This window comes from Zophobas morio, unplaced genomic scaffold (assembly GCF_036711695.1).
Source record: "Zophobas morio isolate AGI-343-1 ecotype UQ-CSIRO unplaced genomic scaffold, CSIRO_AGI_Zmor_V1 ptg000030l, whole genome shotgun sequence".
NCBI lineage: Eukaryota > Metazoa > Arthropoda > Insecta > Coleoptera > Tenebrionidae > Zophobas > Zophobas morio.
In genome coordinates, this window is record NW_026972135.1 from 8,750,450 (window position 1) to 8,773,196 (window position 22,747).

Here is a 22,747-nt window from a genome sequence, read left to right on the forward strand (position 1 = left end):
GACCAGTGAGACAAAACTGTAATAAAGAAACAGAAAGGTTTGGTGGGAAATACCTGAAAACATCATTTTTTGATGACTTTTCCTGAAGAGCTATATTTGCGAACTACATATAGCCATTTTAAATATGCTGCAAACTACTGCAACAATAGTAGTATTTAAAAGTGCAATCAAAGTCAATGCTGCATAAAATTTTATTCTTTATTGTTTCCTTGTGTAATGAATAAATGAATTGGGTGGAAACAAAAGCGCATATTCATCCCTGGACAGACAGGTTAAATAGTTATTAAATTTTTAAACAGCTCGTATATGTGGCATGATGATTTGCAAATTTTGTTTAAACATAATAATAAAATGGTCTAAGATAGGTGTATTGTGGTTATTTTTTGATATTTCTTTTGTTACGACTTAAGACAGTTCCCAGGACGATAGTCGAGGGAAGAATTGCAACAGGACTATTGTTACAAGAGTGTAAATTAATGGAGTTTGACAGCTTGTAGAGTAGAGTTATGTCTGATTGCGAGTCCCGATTTTTATTCCGTAGTTCGACTGGTTTCTGTTATTCATTAATCATTATTAGGCTTCGGATTTTAGGTCGTTAAAAAATAAATAAAAGGAGACATTTTTAGGCACAAAAATTGACGAATTAGGTTATAAAAATCTTGGTTTAGGTTAAAAACCTGGAGAAAAATATTTGCTCAACGAAAAAGAATACGTCAAAAAAATATATATTTAAAAAAAAACACTAAACAAAAGATTATAGAAACAAATATTAAATAAATAAACGATCTATAGTCCACTAATTCACTAATAAGAGTAATAAGTTATCGTAAAAAAATGGTGATAAAATTAAAGCAAGTCGCATTTAACAAAAAATAAAATATTAATTCAGGTATTTAAAATGAGTTACAAAAGCGAACTATATATTTCTCTAAATTTTCGATTGTAAATTTACACCTTTGATCGCTTAAAACACTTTTAAGTTTTGAAAACGTGCGTTCCACATCACAAGAAGTGATGGGTGCAAAATTAAATATTGAACAATCTACGTTTTCATTTATGTATGTATTGTTGGTAGCATTTCCATTACCGCAAATTACGTTATTTACTGAACATATAAAATCGTATCCTGGATTCTTTTTTAATAGAGAATTTAATTTTTGGAACGCCATTTCCCCCACCTTTCCTGGTGTGTTTTTTAAATATGTATACACTTTTTCCACAATTTCTATTGCATCAGCAATAATTTTAAAGTGAGTTTTAATGTACGAGAGTTCATTTTTAACGTTTGCTTTATTCAGGAATTCTTGAGTTTTTTAATGCTTTGTGCATCTGTGGCTTCAAATGACATTAAAACCTAAAAATATTCAATACAAGAATGATAGTAAAGAACCATTATATATTTATTGACTTGTTTTAAAACATCAGTGTTCTGCATAAAACAATGCTGCTTGAATCCAAGTGCCCCACCTGGTTAATGCAGGTTCAGGTGGGAGAGGTGTATTTGGTAAACTGTTTTTATAAAACTCTACTCTTGTTGGTGCTTTTGAAAAGATTTTCTTAACATTGCTAATTATCCCATTGACATCTGGATAATTCAGTCTAATTGTTTCAGACACTAAATGTAACCCATGTGCCATACATGTTAAGTGTGTTATATTTTCATAAAACACCTTCAAATTAGTAGCAGTTTTGATCATGTATGAAGCACCATCTGGTAGATGCCCTACATAAATCGGTGCAAAATTGCGTAAAATCATTGTCGGAACGAATGTTTAATAAAGGCTGTTTACTGGATTTATTCTCGTTCATTTTATTTGCATCGCCACTGCAGTGTTGTTCAAACAGTGATTTTTTTTCGCACTTAAACTAGGAAACAAAAATATGAATATAATTCAAGATTCAGTATTTTAAATGTTTCCTTACAACTTTTCCACACACTTTGCAGAATAACTCATTGTCTTTGGTTGAAGAACGAAATTGAAAAATAGTGTCCAAATTATTCCCTAACCATAATTTGATTTTACCTTCCATTGATGATTTTACCTTAGGGATTTTGAGGATTCTTTACTGTATGCACAAAAATCAAAACCGGCCCCAGCACACTCACTAACACGCAAAGACACTCAGTATCACTTACAATAAGCTTCTAAAATAAAATGCTTTTTCAGAGATTCACCTCTTTCCGGCTATAATCTAAATGAAATGCAGGCCAGCCATGTCAGTTGGCGACACCAACCCGTACCATTAAACTCAAGGGCGTTGTTTACAACCCATTTTTAAACAATCTGCCACCCAAAGCAATGAATTCACAGAAAATCTCTATCGTGCAAACACGTCCGCTTCGTTGGTTGTAGAATCTTATTTTAAGTCTTTTAAAATTTACAATTAGGTCGTTTAATTAACACTTTAGGTCTCTAACGGTAAATTAGGCATTTTAGGTAGTAATAAATGTGCGTTAAATAAACAGATTTTTTTAAATTTGGATTAATAAATAAGTTTCGCTGCAATGTCTGAAGTAGATATAAAAAGGCAAAAAACCAAAGATCCGAAGCCTATTCATTATTTGGGCAAATAATTTTCGAAAATGTAGAACTTATTACTCGTATTATACGAGTATGTTAGATATATGTTAAGCTTAACGTTATATTATAAGGTGCAGTTAAATTTAAATATTTAATGAATCATTTTCGTGTGCAATCACTTCATGAATTTTTGTTTTGAATTGTTAATGCACCTAACTTCCCCTCTATTTCCGTGTTCAATTTATAAATAGATATTTCGTAAGCCAAATAATCGATTATTTTTTCTATATATATAACTGCACGTCGTGTATTTCGTTTGTGTCTGTTTCCGTTTACTTTGTTAACGTTGTTCCGTAGATCATTATGAATTTAAACGAAACTCAACAAAAAGAATTATTTAATGCCAATTTTCAATATGGCCGTTGGTTGTCCTCTCCGCCAGCCGGCGAAGAAGTGGTCATATCTGGCATGTCTGGTCGTTTTCCTGATTGTGATAATGTTTGCGAATTACGAGACAATCTATTTAACAAAACAGACATGGTTACTGAAAATGAAAAAAGATGGAAAGTCGATAATTGCGATTTACCGAAACGAAGTGCTCACATTAATAATATTGACAAACTGGATGCTGGGTATTTTGGGTTACATTATCGTCAAGCTCATAATATAGATCCTGCCATGAGAGTTTTGATGGAAACGACCATAGAAGCTGTTATAGATGCTGGAGTAAATCCGTTGGAGTTGGAAGGAAGCAAAACTGGCGTATTCATCGGTTTTTCTCATTCAGAAGTGGCAAATATTGCCTTATTCGGCGGAAAGACTGAACCGCAAAAGTTTTCCATTACCGGGTAAGACAATTTTATTCACAAATTTCAAAAGTCATTAATTTATGTTTCTTAAAACATATATTATTTTTAATTTTCAAAAAGACTTGCTTTGAAGCTACAAAAATAGGAAACAGGTTGGTATTGTGAGTAAAATGAAAAATTAGCAATTCTTTATTTTTATACCTGTCTTCTAAATTACGCAAGCGTCGCTCTTCATAAATTCTCTTTTTGGTTCTGCATAACATTTTACACTTCTTCCTTTGCTGTTTATTTTTCGCCACTACCTCCGTACTATATGCGTTTCCCAATTTCAATAAACGTAGCTACGCTCTTTTTTGCATTTCCTTCCTACATTCCTCGTCAAACCAACTCGCTTTCTTTACCAGTCCTTCTTGTAGGATTTGTCTTTCCGCTTCTTTAATCGCTTCCTTAATGCTTTGCCATCTTTTCTACTGCGCTTCCATTTCCTCCCATTGTTCTTGCCAGCTGTTCTTCCAATTTCACCCTATACTTCATATTTTCCTCGTCGTTTTGTACCCAACTTGACATGTTGTATCGTCGTTGTTTAAATGTTACTTTCTTGGCACTATATGGTATGCCGTGTATTATTTTAATACCCACCAAATAGTGGTCTGAGTTTGTATCCGGCCCTCTGTATGTTCTTACATTTGTAATAATAATATAATAATACTTTATTTCCATAGACTACATACAGTGTGGAAAATCGTCAGAACATGAAAGACAATTAGATAAATAAATACAGACATCTGCTACACAAAATCTTTTACACAGTATAAACATCTAGTAACAAGATAGTCTCTTAATCTGTGCCTAAAGGCGTCAATAAATAAAAGATTTTTAATTTCGTTGGTTATTATACAAGTCAAGTCCTAAAGAACAAAGTGAATTTTTTGTAACGTTCAATTTTTTTGTAGGAACGTGGAATAAGTTCTTTTGTTTAGTGTTTTTGTCGTGGACTTCACTATTTTTAACATTTTTTTTTTATTTTTATGTACGTACATACAACATTCAAAAACATACAAGGACGGTACAGTCATTAAATTATATTTTTTGAAAAGTTCGCGGCATGACATCTTGTGCAGATGGAGACATACCCCAAAAACAGATGCCATATCTTAAACCGGACTCTAGTTGTCCATAGTAAATCATTAACAAGTGGTTCAAATCCAACAAAGACCTAACATTTCTAATCAAACAGCATACTTTTGAAAGCTGACCGATAAGTTGATTGCAATGTAAAGTCCAATTCAGTTTATCATCTAAAGTTAGTCCTAAGAATTTTACAGTATTTGTTTTATCTAAAATCGTATTATTAAGCATTATTCTTACGTCATTTATGTCAGCTTTTACATTATGTTGATGGAATCTGAGATATTTGGTTTTTGTTCCATTTAAATACAGGCTGTTGGAGTTAAAATAGTTGGACATATTTTTAGTGGTATTGTCACATTTAAGTTGCAGTTCGTGAGAGAATCTGTCAGAAATGATTATTGTGGCATCGTCAGCATAAAGTGTAGTATTTACACTACTTTCAAGATTGTGGTTTAAATCATTGATATAGCATATAAATAATGTTGGCCCTAATATGGACCCTTGAGGGACTCCAAGACTTACTTCCATAATATTTGAAAATGCATTTTTTGTTGAATTAGTATTTGTGTCAAAATATTTGTACGCTACATACTGTGTTCGTTTTAGTAGATACGATTGTATCCATTCTAACGGAACGCCGCGAATGCCGTAATTTTCCAGTTTATTTAAAAGACGCTTATGACAGATAGTATCAAAAGCCTTAGTTAAATCACAGAAAATTCCAATTGGGTACTCCTTTTTCGCTAAACAGGATAGAATGTGGTCATAAAAATGATTTAGGGCGTGAAATGTCGATGTATTAGGCCTGAAACCGAACTGATTTTTTGTTAAAATATTGTTACGTTCAAGGTGTGTTTGCAATCGCGATTGAAAGCAGTATTGGTATATTTTTGAAAAGCTGGATGTTAGTGCTATCGGTCTGTAATTATTCATGTCTGAAGAATTATCTTTTTTATGAAGTGGTATGACTTTATTAAGTTTTATTTTTTCGGGAAAACAGCCAGTTTCAAATGACAAGTTGACCAGGTACGTAAATTGCGAACTTAATATGGGGACTGTTTTTTTTTAATAAAAATCCAGGCACATCGTCAAAACCGCCAGAGCCTTTTGCATGAAGCCTAGCCAAAAGCAGACTTGACAATTCGCTGACGGTGAACGGTGTCAAAAATAAATTTTTGCAGTCTCTGAAACTTAGAGTGTTTGAAGGATCTGAACTCTTTATCTGATTTACTATGTTTCTCGGTGCATTGACAAAAAAAGAGTTAAATGCATCTGCAATATTGTGCGCATTTTGTATTACTTGGTTATCCAAGTTTAACTTAATGTTACTAGGAGGCTGTTTTTGCTGGTTTGTTACCGCATTGAAGATGCCCCAAGCAGTCTTTGTTATGTTATCCGATTTATCAAGTTTATTTTGATAAAATTTTCTTTTTGTTTGATTGATCAAAGCACAATGTTCCTCTTTAGCCAATTTATAGATCGGTTCTAGTTCACTAAAAGATTTTTGTAGCATAAATAAATCTCTTAGTTTTGTACTGGACAATTTGACCTCGTTATTTAACCAGAATTTTCCTTCCCGAGCATTAATTTTTTTAAAAGGAAAATGTTGTTCGAAATAGTTTATAAAAATTGTATGGAAGTAATAAAAAGCTTCGATACTGTCCTTATATGTGTACAAAGGTGTCCAGTTTTCATAATAAATATCCCTTAAGAAGTTTTGAATTTTCAAATCGTCATATATGCGAGTGAATCACTTTGTAATTTTATCAAATCAGTTTGAAAGTAAGCAATCCTATGGTCCGACAAAACAGTATCCTGAATACAGCAAAAATCAGAGTTACTAAGATTGGTGAAAAGATGATCAAGTGTATTAATACCTCTAGTGGGACGATTAACTTTATTTCTAAGACCAAATGACGCAAAAATTTGATTTAAATACTCAAATTGTTTTTTATCTCGTTTTGGATCAATATTAAAGTCACCGCAAAGTATAAAATAATTATTTCTTTTAAAGTATAAATCTAAGATAATACCAATATTATTGTAAAACATTTGAATATCGCTGTCAGGAGACCTGTAACAAGTAAATAAGAATATTTTTTTCTCTCCAAAGGACCAAGATATTCCACAAATTTCAAAATGTTTTTCAACGCAATGCTCTGATAAATTTAAATTTAGCCCATTAACCGACAAGTTAGTAGCACACCAAATACCAACACCACCACCCTTGCAATTTTTCCTGGAGAATGATGCTACCAGTTTATACCTCTGGATATGTACTGCTTCTACGTTGGTAACAGTGCACCAGGTTTCAGTAAGACACAAAAATTTTATCTTATCATATTCTTGGAGAATATCCGTATATTATATGTCACAGTTATTTGCTGTGATGGCTTGACAGTTTAATAAGTTTTTGCGCTGTTCGAAAAAATTTAAATTGTTTAACCACAATACCATTGGGTCAGCAATTTGGGTCGTACAATGTTTGTATTAGGTCTGTATGATAATCAACGCTCAACCTAAAGGAAGCATTGGATCCTTTCGATGATAGTTTTTCCACTTCGAACATGTAGCCAAAGTTTCCGAGAGGTTGCCTTAAAATTTGTGGCATTTTCGAGCGTCCCTCGTATATTTGCAGTTTTCTTTGCATCCTTTCTAGTGTTTATCGGTTTTGTCGACTTGATAAGGTTCTTCTTTTGCTCATTGTTTGTGGAGGTTTTTTGAGGTTTTTCTGCTTGTTTATCTATTGGAATCGAGATAATCGTATCATCTGATGTCTCCAGGTCGCTCATGTCGTCTTCTATTTCTTTATTTGGACCACTCTTCTCGCATGATATTTCGCACTTACAGTGTCTCGTTTGCAGTAATAATAGTAGTTGCTGATTTGTAACACTCATATCACTTAGTCGGTCTTCTAATTCGGTGATTTTCTTCAATAAAATGTTGTTTTCAGCCTTTACTGTGTCCGAAATTATTTTTGTTATATCGTTTACATTAAAATTAATGTCGTCACCACTTTCTTTACTATTTTTCTTCGGCGGCATGATTGAGTAATGTAATAATAATAAACTTGTTAAAATCGAGAGCGATGTGCACCGTGGCTAGCGCCTACCACATGTATAATGCAGTGGCGGCTCGTGGTGATTTTTGATGGGTGGGCAAAGCATTATAGGTAGGTTATAACATGTATGAAAAAAATATATATACATATATATAATTAATCATTTTTGCGAAAACGTGTTTTTGTTTTGGTACTGCATGTCAATCAATATAATAAGTATAACAAATATTTTATGTATATTACATATATATTATTTTATAAATGTTACTTACAATGTCGGTCAGCAAGAACCAAAGAGAACGTCGAAGACTCTTGCTAGAAGAGGAAAGAGGAGCAAAAAAAAGGTTCAGCACATAAATAGATTTGTTAGGTGTTTATAGAACTATAAACTCAAATAATGATCCCAACATGTAAAGATTTTGAAATAACATGATGAGAAAACATTAAATTTTAAACCTTTGAGATAAGCTACACTTAGAAAAAGCAGCAATTTGGAAAATTATTATAAAAGCAAAATTAAAAATGCCAAATGAAACAAAAAATAAATTCTCAAAATACTAACAAAGTTAACAATAACAAATAAAATAAAAATAATTCCAAAATAATCGTTCTGAAGACCACTAATTACCAAAGACTCCTCCAAAAAACTTTTTAAATTTATCATCGAATTTACTTTAAGAGAAATTTGCGATTCATCTTGTCCCCGAAATGTATGTTTTTGTGTAGCCAAGAAAATTATCATATCGAATAAACGCCGAATTTAAGAGAATTTTCTATAGTTTAACTTCGTTTTCCAAGTAATTTTCGTTTATTCAGATTGGTCATGTTTTTGTAAAGCAGTAGCAATATATTTTATATCGCTCTTCTTGTGGAATTTTAAAGTGTTAGTAATTTAATTTTAAGTTAAATAGCAGATAATTCCAACAGTTTTGTTTGTTGTTTCACTACCGATCAACCAATAGGAAGGTAATATTTATTGTCCGAACTTTGATTAAAGCCTTTATTACTGCCACGAGAGTTTGTGATGACCAATTGTTTCATTTCGGGACATGATCTTAATTTATAAACAAATAATTCATAAATATCAAGTTCCATACTACTGAATTTATTTATTAAAAACAAAAACTCAATGTCTTTAATGCCTTCTTTACCACCTCTCTAATATTATTTGCACAGCTTACAGTAGGATTTGCCATTAAAAAAAATTGCTAGAAAGTACCTACTTTGGTACCCGCCTAACTATTTGGTAATTTGAATAAGCTACATTTTATAATTAAATGCACTATCCACAATGCAGTTTCTGATCTGACTGAATTCAATTGAGTCGTGTCTCCGACGAGGACGAACCATGCCGAGTGCTTCCGATTTTCAGGGTGGATTTGCCCACCCATGCTAGAGCGAACGCTTAACAAACCTGTGCGGACAGTTTGAATTAAATAATAAATTAAGCGTATATTTAACTTTTGTTGACTCTGCTACAGTTATATTTATGAAACAAAAATGCATATGTAATAATAAAAAAATACACATGTCAGATACATACTGCAATAATAAATGTATTACTTATTCTCATCATTGGTTATTCGGATTTTTAAATTTATAATTCATTAAAAAGTTTACACGGTGTCATAATACAAGAACATGGTTATTACAAATTTTCATTTGATATGAAAAAGTATTTATTAATTATTATGGTGTTGCTCTTTTCTATAACAATAGTATTCAATAATTTTCGCATAACATTATTTTCCTTACTATCTTACCCATATTTCAATAGAGTAATAAAAATAATTACCTCTATACTTTTACAATACAGAAGAAGTAAAAAAATCGAAATAAATTTATTGAATCCTTGAATCGAATATCGAGAGATCCGATTCTGCAGCGTTTGAGATATACGTTGAGGCCAGGGCGTCCTGCCCCGCTTGAAGCAAGAAAACACGGATATGCAAAGACGCGCGTTTCGAATTCTTTACTCTCAATTACGTACATAGAAAACCGAACGTATGTCGTTGCTTACAATCAAGAGGATGGACCAGGGTGGACTAGCCCATCCTCACATGAACCGTATAACGCCGAGATCTGACGCACTTTTTTACAACTGCAATTTCTCAGTTGCGGAAACTGCGGGATGTAATAAAGAAAATCCGTTGGCTTAAATGATGTTTATGACGATAATTATTTGTGTATACATATAAAAGAATTTAAAAAAGAAAAAAAATCAATATTTTACTTCGTATCGTAAACAATCAAATAGGGTGGGCATTGCCCACCCTGCCCACCCCGAGGAGCCGCCACTGGTATAATGCATCTCTCGTTCCTACCATCCATTAAAACATGGTCTATTTGATTTAGGTACTACTCTACCATCTGGACTTCTCCAAGTACCTTTATAAATTTCTTTACGCGGAAAAAAAGTACTTTTCACCTTCATGGCTCTGCTTGTTGCAAATGAAATTAATAACTTTCCATTTTCATTACTCACTTGGTGCTTGCTAAAATTACCTATTGTCGATCTGTACATTGGCTCTTTACCAATCTGCGCATTCGCGTCCCCTAAGACTACTTTCGCATCATATTTTGGGATCGGCTCATATTCTATCTCTAGTTGGCTATAAAATTCCTCCTTTTTTCCCATCTGCATGACCTCCGTTGGCGCATGAATATTTATAAAACTAATTTTTTGATATTTACCCCTCATTCTGAGCATACACATTCTGTCTGAAACTGCCTTGAATTCCACTATTGCAGGCTTGAGCCTTACATGGACTAGGAAACCTATGCCTAGCCTTGTATTGTCACCTCCACTACAGAACAAAATATAATTCCCTATTTGCTTTACTTCACAACTCTTTAGTTTAGTCTCCTGTAGCGCCAAGATATCCAGTTTACGCATATTGACCTGATTGATTAGATTCTCTACTCCCCGTTCCTCATATATACCTCTCACATTCCATGTCCCCACAAACAATCCTCTCTCCTTATTTTTTACTTGCACCCTTCGCTTTTTTGTTTCTCTTCGTTTTTGGTTAACCTTTTCCATTGTCCGTGTCTTAGCCATTGCCATCATATTTGTTTCTCCCACTGTTTCGACTGCTACTAGTTTTTTGCTCGTTCGTCCATCTTCTCCCTTACTAATACTTCATCTACTGGGTTCCATTTCCAACCTTCCCCATCAATTATTATCTTCTGGTACATGACTTTCGCTGTTTTCCTCATCGCCCTGTTTTCTCTTGCTATTCATTTCAGCTTCCATTGTGTTTCTCTCTCCATACTCGTCATATCGTCCTCGATAAACTTCTTACTACCCTTCAAGTTTTTCTTATTCTTCATTATCAACATTTTCTCTTGCCAGTTGTTGGCTTTGGCTATTATTAAAGGATTTGCCTTCTGGGTTTGTACTTGATATACGCTTTCAAGGCCAACTTCGACTCCTACTTGGTTTTTTAGAAACTCCTCTTCCTTTTCTTTTATGTTCGTCTCATCCGTTTCCAGTCCTTTAATAACAATATTATTTTTCCTTTCTTTTTTCTCTATTATTTCCGTTCCAGCGCTAATAGCTTCTCTCTCATTTTAGCATTTTCTTCTCTTATACTTCTGATCTCTTCTTGGTACGCTTTTTGGTCTGTTTTGATATCCTTTACGTCCTGCATGACAGTTTTTAACATGCTCTTCAACTCTTCCATATCGTTCTCGATGCTTATTTTCTTCGTGTGTGTTCTTTGTGCTTTTTTACTTGGTCTGGTCTCCCTCGGGCTGTACTCTCTCTTCCTCTTCCCGTCTTCTGTTGAATAATCGTCTGTGTCGCAGTCCGACATTTATTTCCAACAATCAAGTTCGTAAGCGTGTATTCTGTGTTACCTATTTGTGGAAAGGCTAGCTCTCAAAAAAACTTATCTCTCTTTTTATCACCACAGCGGAGATAATTGTGACTAACCTTAAATCGCTTGTCCAGCCAATTTTTGGGTGTTCCTTCTGGTTGTCGTTCTTTCCTGCTCTCCCCCAATCTTCAACACCTTACTATCGTAGTCTACTCCAAAATTCGTGTGTGTAACCGTCGTAATCTCCTGTTACAACAAGTTTAATTACGGAGCGCTATTCACACACCTGTTTACAAGCAAAACTCAAAATCGCTCAAAATTGAGTTTTAGTATATTATTATCAGATATTAACATCATTCTTTAAAGTACGTCTTCATTTTTTATCCGTAGTGCAATGTACACACATGTTAGGGAGATTTCTCAAAAAACTAATTAGTAAAACAAATTTATTTTACTCTTCGAATCAAACAATTCGGTTGTTATGAGTACTGTACTTAATTAAAAAAAAAATCAAGATGATTGGAGCTGGAGAAAATATTTGCTTGAATCGTTTTAAACAAAATATCAGAAACCTAAATCTTGTACAAAATTAATAGTGCAGTTAGTACCTTATACAATATACTTAATTTCTATTTATAATGGTATTTCTTTCAGCTTTCTCACATCTTTGCTTGCTCATCGTCTGAGTTATTATTTGAAATTAAAAGGACCATCATTCGCTATTGATACGGCTTGTAGCAGCTCTGGAAATGCTCTTCATTCAGCTTTTAAATTCATGAGAAGTGGTGAATGTGAAAATGCAATTGTCGCTGGTTGTAATTTAACCATTCATCCTAGAGGCACAATGCAATATTTTCGGTACAATTATTATTTATACACGATAATAATTTCCTTTTTACAACAATACATTTGTAGCCTGGGAGCTTTAAGTCCGGACGGAGTATCCAGAGTATTCGATCAGGATGCAAACGGTTACGTTAGAAGTGAGGCTGGCGTATGTATTTTGCTTCAAAAGTCTAAAAATGCGAAACGAATTTACGCACAAATTATTAATACGAAAGTGAACTCAGACGGTTTTAAAAAAGAAGGGATAACACATCCTTCATCGTTAACGCAAGAAGAGCTTTTGACTGAAATATATCGAGAAAGTAATATTAATCCTTCACAAGTGAGATATTTCGAAGCACATAGTACTGGTACTCGAGCTGGGGATCCTGAAGAAATTAGTGCTGTAGACAGGGCTCTGGCGAAAAAAAATGGAAAACAGCTTCTCATAGGTTCAGTAAAATCAAATATAGGTCATACAGAACCTGTATCAGGTCTGTGTTCGATTATAAAAGTATTAATTGCAATGGAAACAGGATTTATACCACCTAATATCAACCTCAAAAGGGTCCGAGAAGGACTGGAAGGGATAAAGCAACAACGCATAAAAATTGTGACAGAAGCTACTGAGCTTTTAGACAATGATGCGATTATAGGCGTTAACAACTTTGGTTTCGGAGGTAGCAACTGTCATGTGATATTGCAGAGGTTTAAAAAGCAAAAAATCGATGGTGGACTGCCGAAAGATGATCTTCCTAGATTAATTTGTGTCAGTGGTCGTACTAATGAAGCAGTTTTGAAAATTTTAAACGACGTTAGTAACAAAAGTTTGGATGAAGAATACGTCGGTCTTCTCCATCAGTTATATAAAATTAACAACCCAAATCATTTACATCGAGGATATGCAGTTGTTTCCAAACGCGGTATTGTATCAATGTCATCAAAATTATTGCCTTTACAGAAACCACATCTTTACGTATTTTTTGGACAATTCGTCACTAATTTCCGCAAACTGGCTTCTTATTTGAAGAAATTTTCGATTTTCGAATGCATCGAATCAAGGTATGTTAAGATTTTATTTGTGTGTTCCTAATGAAGAAATTCTTTTCTTGGTGAAGGATTAATCAAATTTTGGTGTTCAACAAAGTGAAAGCTCTTAAAGAAATTTTAGAATCTCAAACAAAAGTAAATGAAGACGCATTGGGGTCAATATGTTTGCAACTGATATTGGTAGATGTTATAAAAGAGTTGGAATTGTGTCCTACTGGCATTTTCGGTGACACTTGTGGTACAATCGTTAGTGCTTATTATCACAACGTGATCAAGCTGGAAGAGGCCGTGTTGGCAGCGATCGAGCTTGGTAAAGTAAATTTTGTTTCTAATATGAATTTCCAAACATCAGCGAAATTATTGGATTCAAAAGATAAAGAGTCAATGAAAAAGGTTTACTTAAACTACGAAGATTTTATTAAACCGTCGAAAGGCACAATAATATTAAATTTATCCGATCGGGAGCTCAGTGGTGAAAACAATTTACTAGTACAAGATGGCACCGGCAATTTACTCGGTCTGTTTGGAAGGTAAGAAGTGAACACCAAAGAAATTTAAAGATCATAAAATAAATTTGTAGATTGTATACAGAAGGGTATCTTCCCCAAATTCATAAACTGTATCCTCAAATACAATTTCCAGTCAGTAGAGGCACCTCCATGATTTCACCTTCGATTCAATGGAATCACGAAAAATCATGGTATACATATAAATTTACCAAATATACATTATCGGATGCTGAGCAGAGGGAATATAGTATTTCACTTTCAAAGGACGAACATCAGTTTATGAAAGGCCATTGCATCGATGGTAATATACTCGTATTTAAACTAGCACTAAAGAGGATACCATATTATCGAGAAAAAAATTGTCTAGTAACTTTTGGTGGCTCAACAAACTAATAAATGCATGAATTTATTTTATTGAATTAATCAGGAACTGCAAAAGTGAATGCTTTGAAATCTTGAAAATGTTTCGAGTTATTTTAATCATGATAACTTTCTGATCAAAATTTAGTTGTTCATCCTACCTAAAAAATTAATGTCGTCGCATCAAAATATTGCTGAATAAATCTTAAATGTGCAATGTATGATGATTCTATACTTGTGGTTTATCAATGCATTCATATTTTCAAACGATACATTAAAAATGATGTCAAAAATGTCAAACAAATAACTGCAAAGGCAATATTTATATTTTAAAAATAAATTTCGTGGCCTACTAGAAGACTTTTTTTCGGTCATATGGTCTTAACATTAAAAACAACGTTTTCAGGACGTAACCTTGTTCCTGCTACCGAATATTTAAATTTAGTGTGGCAATCATACGCAGAATCTCGAGGATTTTTAGCCGTCGATATTCTTGTATTATTTGAAAATTGTAAGTTTATCAAAGCCGTTACATTACCTAAGAGTGGTTACGTAAAATTACTTGTAACGGTTCAAAGAGGCACAGGCAACTTTGAAATTCTCGAGAAAGGTTCGTTAATAGTTAGTGGCCGTATCAGACTTTGTCCAAATGCAAGCCAACAAGTTATCCTAGCAAAATTTGATTCTTTGAGTGACGATAAACGAAAAATATTGGAACAAGACGATATCTATCGAGAATTTAACCTAAGAGGTTACAATTACAGGTCGGTTTCATTCCAACAAGATACAGCTTGTTGTATCTAGTTTTTTAGTGGTTTATTCAAATCAATTAAACGATGCAATGTAGACGCTTCTGCCGGTCTGATTAAATGGAAGGACAACTGGTGTGCTTTTATGGATAATATGCTTCAAATGAATATTCTTCAGTCTGACACAAGGTTGCTTTTCGTTCCTACTGGCATTAAGAAAATCATTATAGATCCCTTAAGGCACATACAAATCGTGAACGAACAGGATGGAGAAGAATGTCTTCTACCTGTTTATGTGAATAAGACTTGCAACTTGATCAAGTAACTATATAAACTATTTACTAGATTGCAGTTAAACAAAGAGCTTGGTCTTGTTTAGGTCTGGTGGAATTGAAATACACGGAATTCAAGTAAAATCTATTTTCAAGAAAAAAATGCGATTGGAACCAGTTCTGGAAAAGAACGTATTCATCTCAAATATTTCATCGTTAGGATTAGAAGAAGCAGTAATAGTCAACACTCAAATTATCTTAGAAAATAGTTTAGATAACAGATTTAAATCTGTGGAAATCATCAACGAATTCACGAATGTAAATAGTGAACACATCTTAGGTTTTGTCAATAAAATCTTAGAACGCATCCCTGGAGTAACTCCTGATCTAACCATTTCGTCAAAAACAACCATGGATGAAACACCTGGAATAAAATTCGAAACTGTTACTTTAACACCTGAAAGCAATATACATTTGTACGTTGGTAGTAAAATTCTACAACAAAGAAACACTTTAAAACAATTCTTCACGCCACTTAACAAAAACGGATTTATCCTAACACGTGAAGATATCAATTTCAGTTTAAAAAACGATATTACTGAAGTAGACGTTCTGACCGATTATTTAACACCAAACGAAAGAATAATTTTATTGCGAAGAAAAGTGGAAAACGTCAGACCCGAGTTTATTAAAGTATCTTCGAGTAATTTTGGCTGGATCCCAGAGTTACAAAACGCTTTAACTCTTAGGAAAGATGTTATAACATATGCAACAAATAGAGATCCCGATGGAATACTAGGTTTGATAAATTGCATCAGGCGAGAACCAAATGGAAATTTAGTTAAGTGTTTCTTCATGATGGACGATGCTCCGGAATTCGATCCTCACCATTCGTTCTACGGTGAACAAATTAGTAAAAATTTGGCTGTAAACATTTATAAGGATAAATCGTGGGGAACATATCGATATTTGCTTTTGGAGGAAATACAAAAGATTGACTGTGAACATTCTTATGCAGATTTAAAAAGTAGAGGAGACATATCCAGTTTCGAATGGTTAGAGGGACATTTATCTGAAGAAGTACCACTAAAAGAAAGACAACTTTTGGTTTCAGTAAGTTATATATTATGTGGTTCTAACGAAATGATAACTGTTTGCAGACATGTTATTCATCAGTTAACTTTAAAGACATTATGGCCGCTTCTGGACGCGTAAATCTCGAAATATTACAACCGCATCGACTTGACCAAGAGATACTAATAGGATTTGAATTTTCCGGAAAAGATTTAAGGTGATGTTATTTATTTATTGGAAACAACAAACAAATACACACTATTTACAGTGGTCGTAGAATGTCTGCGATGACTAACGAACAGGGTATTTCATCCCATGTTACTTTCGATTCTTCCTTAATTTGGAAAATACCGGACTCATGGACACTTGAAGATGCAGCAACGATTCCCATTGTGTATTGCACTATTATTTATGCTCTTTTAATGGTACGCATATGGACAAAATTAATCTCCTTATAATCGTCTTTTTAAGGTTGGCGATCTGAAACCTGGTTCCACAATTCTTATTCACTCCGTCACTGGTGGTGTTGGACTAGCTGCCTTGAACATTTGCCTTCACTATAAATGCGAAATTTATGTAACCGTTGGCACTCAGGAAAAACGAACATATTTAAAAGAAAATTATCCACAAATTCCAGACAATCACATTGGAAATTCACGAGACACCTCATTTGAACAAATGATCAAAACAGAAACCCGAAATAAAGGGGTTGACATGATTTTGAACTCCCTAAGTGAGGATAAATTGCAGGCTTCGATTAGGTGTTTAGCACGAGGAGGAAAATTTATGGAAATTGGGAAATACGATTTGGCGACTAACAATTCTTTAAATCTTTTGTTCATGGAAAAAGAAGTTAGCTATCACGGTATATTGTTTGATGTCGTTTTTAGAAGCTTTACGGAAATGAAAGCTAAAGTGATGAAAGGTTTAATAGACGGAATTGGGGCAGGTTTTGTAAAACCACTTCCCAGGACTGTGTTCAGTGCAAATGAAATTGAAAAATCGTATAGATACATGATGACGGGTAAACATATTGGTAGAATACTGATCAAACTGCGGAATGAAGAAGAAGATAGTGTCGGTCCACTCCACATGATGTCAAATCCACGGTAAGTTGTCACTGAGAATAGGTACGTCAAAATTATGGTTTTTTAAGTTTCCATTGTGATGTGCGTTACACCTATATCGTTATTGGAGGGTTAGGTGGAGTTGGTTTAGAATTAAGCGACTGGTTGGTCTTGAGAGGTGCAAGAAAACTAGTATTAAGTTCGAGATCGGGTATTCAAACTGGTTATCATCAGCAAAGAATACAGTAAAATATAATCTCATCACCTAGTAAAGATACACACTAGCAATTCTAGTATTTGGACAACATACGGCGTCGAAGTTAAAATTTCTGTGAGAGACGTAACCACTGAGCGAGGATGTGAAGATTTAATCAATGAAGCGACTGAGCTTGGACCTGTCGATGCTATTTTTAACTTAGCTGTTGTTCTTAAAGATGCACTATTTGAAGATCAAACTCAAGAAACTTTCGAAACTTCATTAGCACCAAAAGCTCGCGCTACACTATATTTGGATCGAGTCACTAGGAAACTGTGCCCAAAACTAAGGTTTACGTACAACTTAAAAGTACCGGTTCATTCTGACGATATGTTTTAGGTATTTTGTCATATTTTCGTCACTATCTTGTGGTCGTGGAAATCCGGGTCAAAGCAACTATGGTATGGCAAATTCTGTTATGGAAAGAATATGTGAGAATCGAAAGCGAGAAGGATTACCAGCTGTGGCTATCCAATGGGGCGCAATCGGTGAAGTACGTAACACATTTTCAAAGGTTTCTTAAGGTTACAAATATTTTAAAGGTCGGTTTGGCGGCAAAAATGCAGAGGGAAAATAAAGAGTTAGTGTTTGGTGGTATCGTTCAACAAAAAATTTCCAGCTGTCTTGAGGTGCTAGATGTCCTGTTAAAACATAACTATCCGGTTGTTTCTAGTATGGTGGTTACCGAAAAACGACAGGAAGGTAACAGCCTTAGTGCAGCAGAAACGGTTGCTTATGTTTTGGGAATAAAAGACATGAAAACAGTAAGTCACAATACGACATTTGCGGAACTCGGTATGGATTCGATGATGGGTACAGAAATTGTTCAAGTTTTAGAGAAAGATTTTGAAATCTACGTGACATCCAAAGATGTGAGAAGTTTAACATTCGCAAAGTAATTATTATGTGTTTAACAAAGTGGTTTAATTTAGTGCTGAATTTCAGATTAACTGAAATGGAAGAAGGGAAATTCAAAAAATCTGTAGAAGTTTTAGACAAAAAAACAGAAGAAGGCGAAAATTTATTCATTGCGTATATTCCCAATCGCGAAACTGTTCATTTGCCTGCTATTAAATTAAATAGTCATATTGACTCACACCTAGAGGTTCCAACGGTTTTCGTGTTACCAGGAGTGGAAAGCATCTTCAAACCACTAGAATTTTTGATAAATTCATTAAAAGCTCATGTAGTTGGAGTACAGTACAACTATAACAATCCAGAGGATTCTATTGAAAGAACTGCACAAAACACACTGCCGGTTCTCTAAAATTTACATATTTTAAAGTTGATTAATTTTATATGCTTCTATTTTTAGCATATAGAAAGTTTTCTATCCAAAGACACATCCTTCTACATTATTGGATATTCATTTGGAACTCTAGTCGCTCTAGAAATGACCAGTTTGTTGGAAGAAAAGGGCTACACTGGTATTCTGATTTTAATCGATGGTTCACCAGCTTATTCATCTTCTTCTTTAAAAAAACACTTTCCGCATGAAACGGAAGCCCAATTTCAAACCGCCGTTTTGAGAAAAGTCTCTTCTCTTTTGATTCCATTGAACGTATTTTCGCAATATGAGGTAACTGGTAAACGACTATTTGTATTCATATTGTATTCACCGTGCGCAATCGTATCTTTTAGGAAATGCTGATGAAGTCTAATAACTTTGAAGAACAAATTGACTTATTTTTGTCTTTGTTACCTCCCAAAATAAGAGACGAAGTGAAATTAGAAAAACAAGCTGGCATTGCACTGTATAAACGTTGTAAAGCTATGCTTGACTATACATTTAAAAATAAGAAAATCCAATCGTCAGTACATCTGTTCAAAGCAAAGTATCCAATGGTTCATGAAACAGATGATTATCAATTATCAACAATATGCGATGATGTTGTACAAGTGACTACAGTAGATGGTGACCATGCAACAATTTTAAATAGCCCAGATCTTGTAAAAGCTGTTAGCGAAATAGTGGTACTGAAACAATAGTTTCACAAAAATTAATAATAAAAATAATATTATTAATATTAATAATAATAATAATAAGAACTTTCTAAAACCATTAATCCACTTCCTGAAGATATCAACAACACAGTACCAAATACATTACTGACTGACACATCTGTCACCAATTTGTCAAAAACAACATCTCAAAATAAGATCCCAATTATACCACAAAATAGTAATAGTAGTATATTAAATACACCAGAGACACGAACTGACAGATTTACTAAAGATTTATTAAACAAAACACCTCAAAATAAGATCACAACCGTAACACAAATTACCAACACATTAACTGACAAATCACTTAACAATTCATCAAGAACAATCCAAAACCAAATTAACATCACAGATAATCTACAAAACACGTACTACAACACAGAAGACACATTAATCAAAACTGTAAACAAAAATTTTAAATTTCACATTAATTTCCAAAATGAAATTGAAGACCAATTTAAATTAACTTTCGAAACATGTTCTAAATTAAAACCAAATGATAGACAATCACTTCCCCGCCAGTGTTATTCTAAAAAGTTTCTGGCAATTGTAGAAATAATGAACTCCTTCATTTTACCAAAATATCTCACAAACTCGATCTCTTTTGAAAAACTTCATACAATTATCTACTGTGCAGCTTTAACTTGTATTCAAATTAACACATGTAAAGATAACATAATAAATACAAACAACAATCGCATACCCTCCACCCCTCATTGGGAAACACGGTTAAATTATAAAATTAATAACATTAGAAAACAACTGGGTCAAATAACACAGTACCTTAGAGGAGTTAAAACACCACACATCATGACATGTATGCATTCGATACTGACCAACAATAATTTTCATCAAACTGATTACGATGAGTACAACACAACACTATCCGAAATTAAAGATACACTATTACAAAAGCTTTCCTTATATAGCAAAAGACTTAAAAGATACAAACAATCACATCTCAGAAAAATTCATAACACTAAATTTTTAAACAACGAAAAACTATTCTATCAACATTTAACTAATTCAAGCAAAACTCAATTATCCGGTGAACTACCAAGTTCACAAGATGTAACAACATTTTGGTCAAAACTTTGGTCTCAAGAATTTGAATTTAACCAATCTGCCAAATGGATTCCTCATATATATAATAAACTATCCACAGTTACACCAATGAATGATCATCAGATAACACTTGCCGAATTAATAAATACCATCAATAAGACACACAACTGGAAATCACCAGGACCAGACAAAATCCATAATTTTTGGATAAAAAAATTAAATTGTGTACATATTCATTTACTACATCACTTAAATCAGTTCCTTCTTGACCCATCCTCTTTTCCAACATTCTTATGTCATGGTGTAACATACTTAAAACCTAAAGATAACGACACAAAAAATCCATCAAAATACAGACCTATCACATGTTTACCGACAATCTATAAAATATTAACCTCATGCATTACACAAAAAATATATCAACACTGTTGTAACTCTGACATCATTAATGAAGAACAGAAAGGATGTATTAAAGGATCCTTTGGCTGCAAAGAGCAATTAATCATAGATTCCATCATCTGTGAACAAGCTAGAAAAGAAAACCGAAACATATATACTGCTTTTATTGATTATAAGAAAGCTTACGATTCTGTCCCTCATTCCTGGCTATGCAAAATTCTGGAATTATACAAGATTGATACTAAAATCTGCACTTTTCTCAAATGTTCCATGGAATTTTGGAAGACCACCCTCCAAATAACCTTAAATGAACAAACAATTCAGTCAGACCCAATAATGATCCGAAGAGGAATTTTTCAAGGCGATTCTCTTAGCCCGTTATGGTTCTGCTTAGCAATAAATCCCCTCTCCGATATCCTGAACAGCTGCAATTATGGGTTCAATATAAGAATTAACAAACAAAGAGAAAACAGAATAAGTCACTTGCTGTATATGGATGACATAAAAATATATGCAAGTACACAAAATCAGTTAACAAACCTATTAAATCTGACTGAACAATTTTCCGGTGATATCGGTATGTCCTTTGGTATTGAGAAATGTAAGACCCAAGCAATCAGAAAAGGCGTGTTTCACCAAGTACCACATATAACACAGAATAAGGAAATAATTGAAGCCCAAGAACGAAACGATACATACAAATATCTGGGTTTCTGTCAATCCTCCCACATCAATCATACCAAAACGAAAACACAGTTGAAAGATCAATACGTAGCGAGATTAAAATTAATATTGAAGACACAGTTAAATGGAAAAAATTTAATGAAAGCAGTAAATACATTCTGCGTTCCACTGCTAACATATTCTTTTGGAGTCATTAAATGGTCCAAAACTGATCTTGAAAATTTAAACATCGCAACAAGGAAAATCTTCACACAGTATAGAAGGCATCACCCAAAATCGTCGATTGAAAGATTCTCATTACCAAGACAGAATGGAGGAAGGGGTTTCCAGAACTTAGAAAACTTATATCAGAGACAAATCTCAGATTTGAAGAAGTATTTCTTGAAACGAGCGGAAAGAAATGAAATGTTTCGCACCATCACAAGAGCAGATTTGAACCACACACCCTTAAATCTGTCGAACACCGAAGAAATCCACACCCCCCAAACAATAGATAAAATAATAAGTGGGCTAAAACAAAAACAACTGCATGGAAAATTCTACAAAGACTTAGAAGAAAATCATGTCAATAAGAAGATGTCATTGATTTGGTTAAAAAAATCAAGTTTGTATGCCGAAACAGAAGGATTTGTGTTTGCTATTCAAGACCAAGTAATCAATACCAAGAATTATAGAAAATACATCATCAAAGATCCGAACATAAAAAACGACTGCTGTCGCCTATGCAAAGCAAAACCTGAAACGATCCAGCACATAATCTCTTCTTGCAGCATCCTAGCACAAACTGATTACAAAGCTAGACACGACAACGCAGCCAAAATCATTCACAAAGAATTAGCAACACTTATGAACTTAATCGAAGATACGACACCATATTACACTTACATTCCGTCTCCATTCCTTGAAAATAACAAATACAAATTATACTGGGATCGCACAATACTTACAGACTTAAACATTACAGCTAACAGACCAGACATCATACTTATCAAAAAACACACGAACGAAGCCATTCTCATTGACATTGCTATTCCTAACACAAACAACATTATTCAAACATACGACACCAAGATTTCAAAATATCTACAA

The 22,747-nt window shown here is 33.7% G+C and overlaps 1 protein-coding gene across 1 annotated transcript; it reads left to right on the plus strand.

The window, feature by feature from the left end:
- The first annotated feature begins 2,858 nt into the window (after positions 1-2,858).
- LOC135138500 (fatty acid synthase-like) lies at positions 2,859-19,495 on the plus strand. The gene is made up of 18 exons (XM_064068474.1): positions 2,859-3,370; positions 11,999-12,202; positions 12,260-13,231; positions 13,288-13,749; positions 13,800-14,029; positions 14,495-14,852; positions 14,901-15,158; positions 15,217-16,222; positions 16,270-16,400; positions 16,452-16,608; positions 16,655-17,292; positions 17,340-17,495; positions 17,545-17,796; positions 17,846-17,999; positions 18,049-18,401; positions 18,452-18,764; positions 18,822-19,085; positions 19,148-19,495. The coding sequence occupies exons 1-18, from the start codon at positions 2,886-2,888 to the stop codon at positions 19,493-19,495; spliced, it is 6,741 nt and encodes a 2,246-aa protein (XP_063924544.1). The 5' UTR covers positions 2,859-2,885.
- Positions 19,496-22,747: the final 3,252 nt, after the last annotated feature.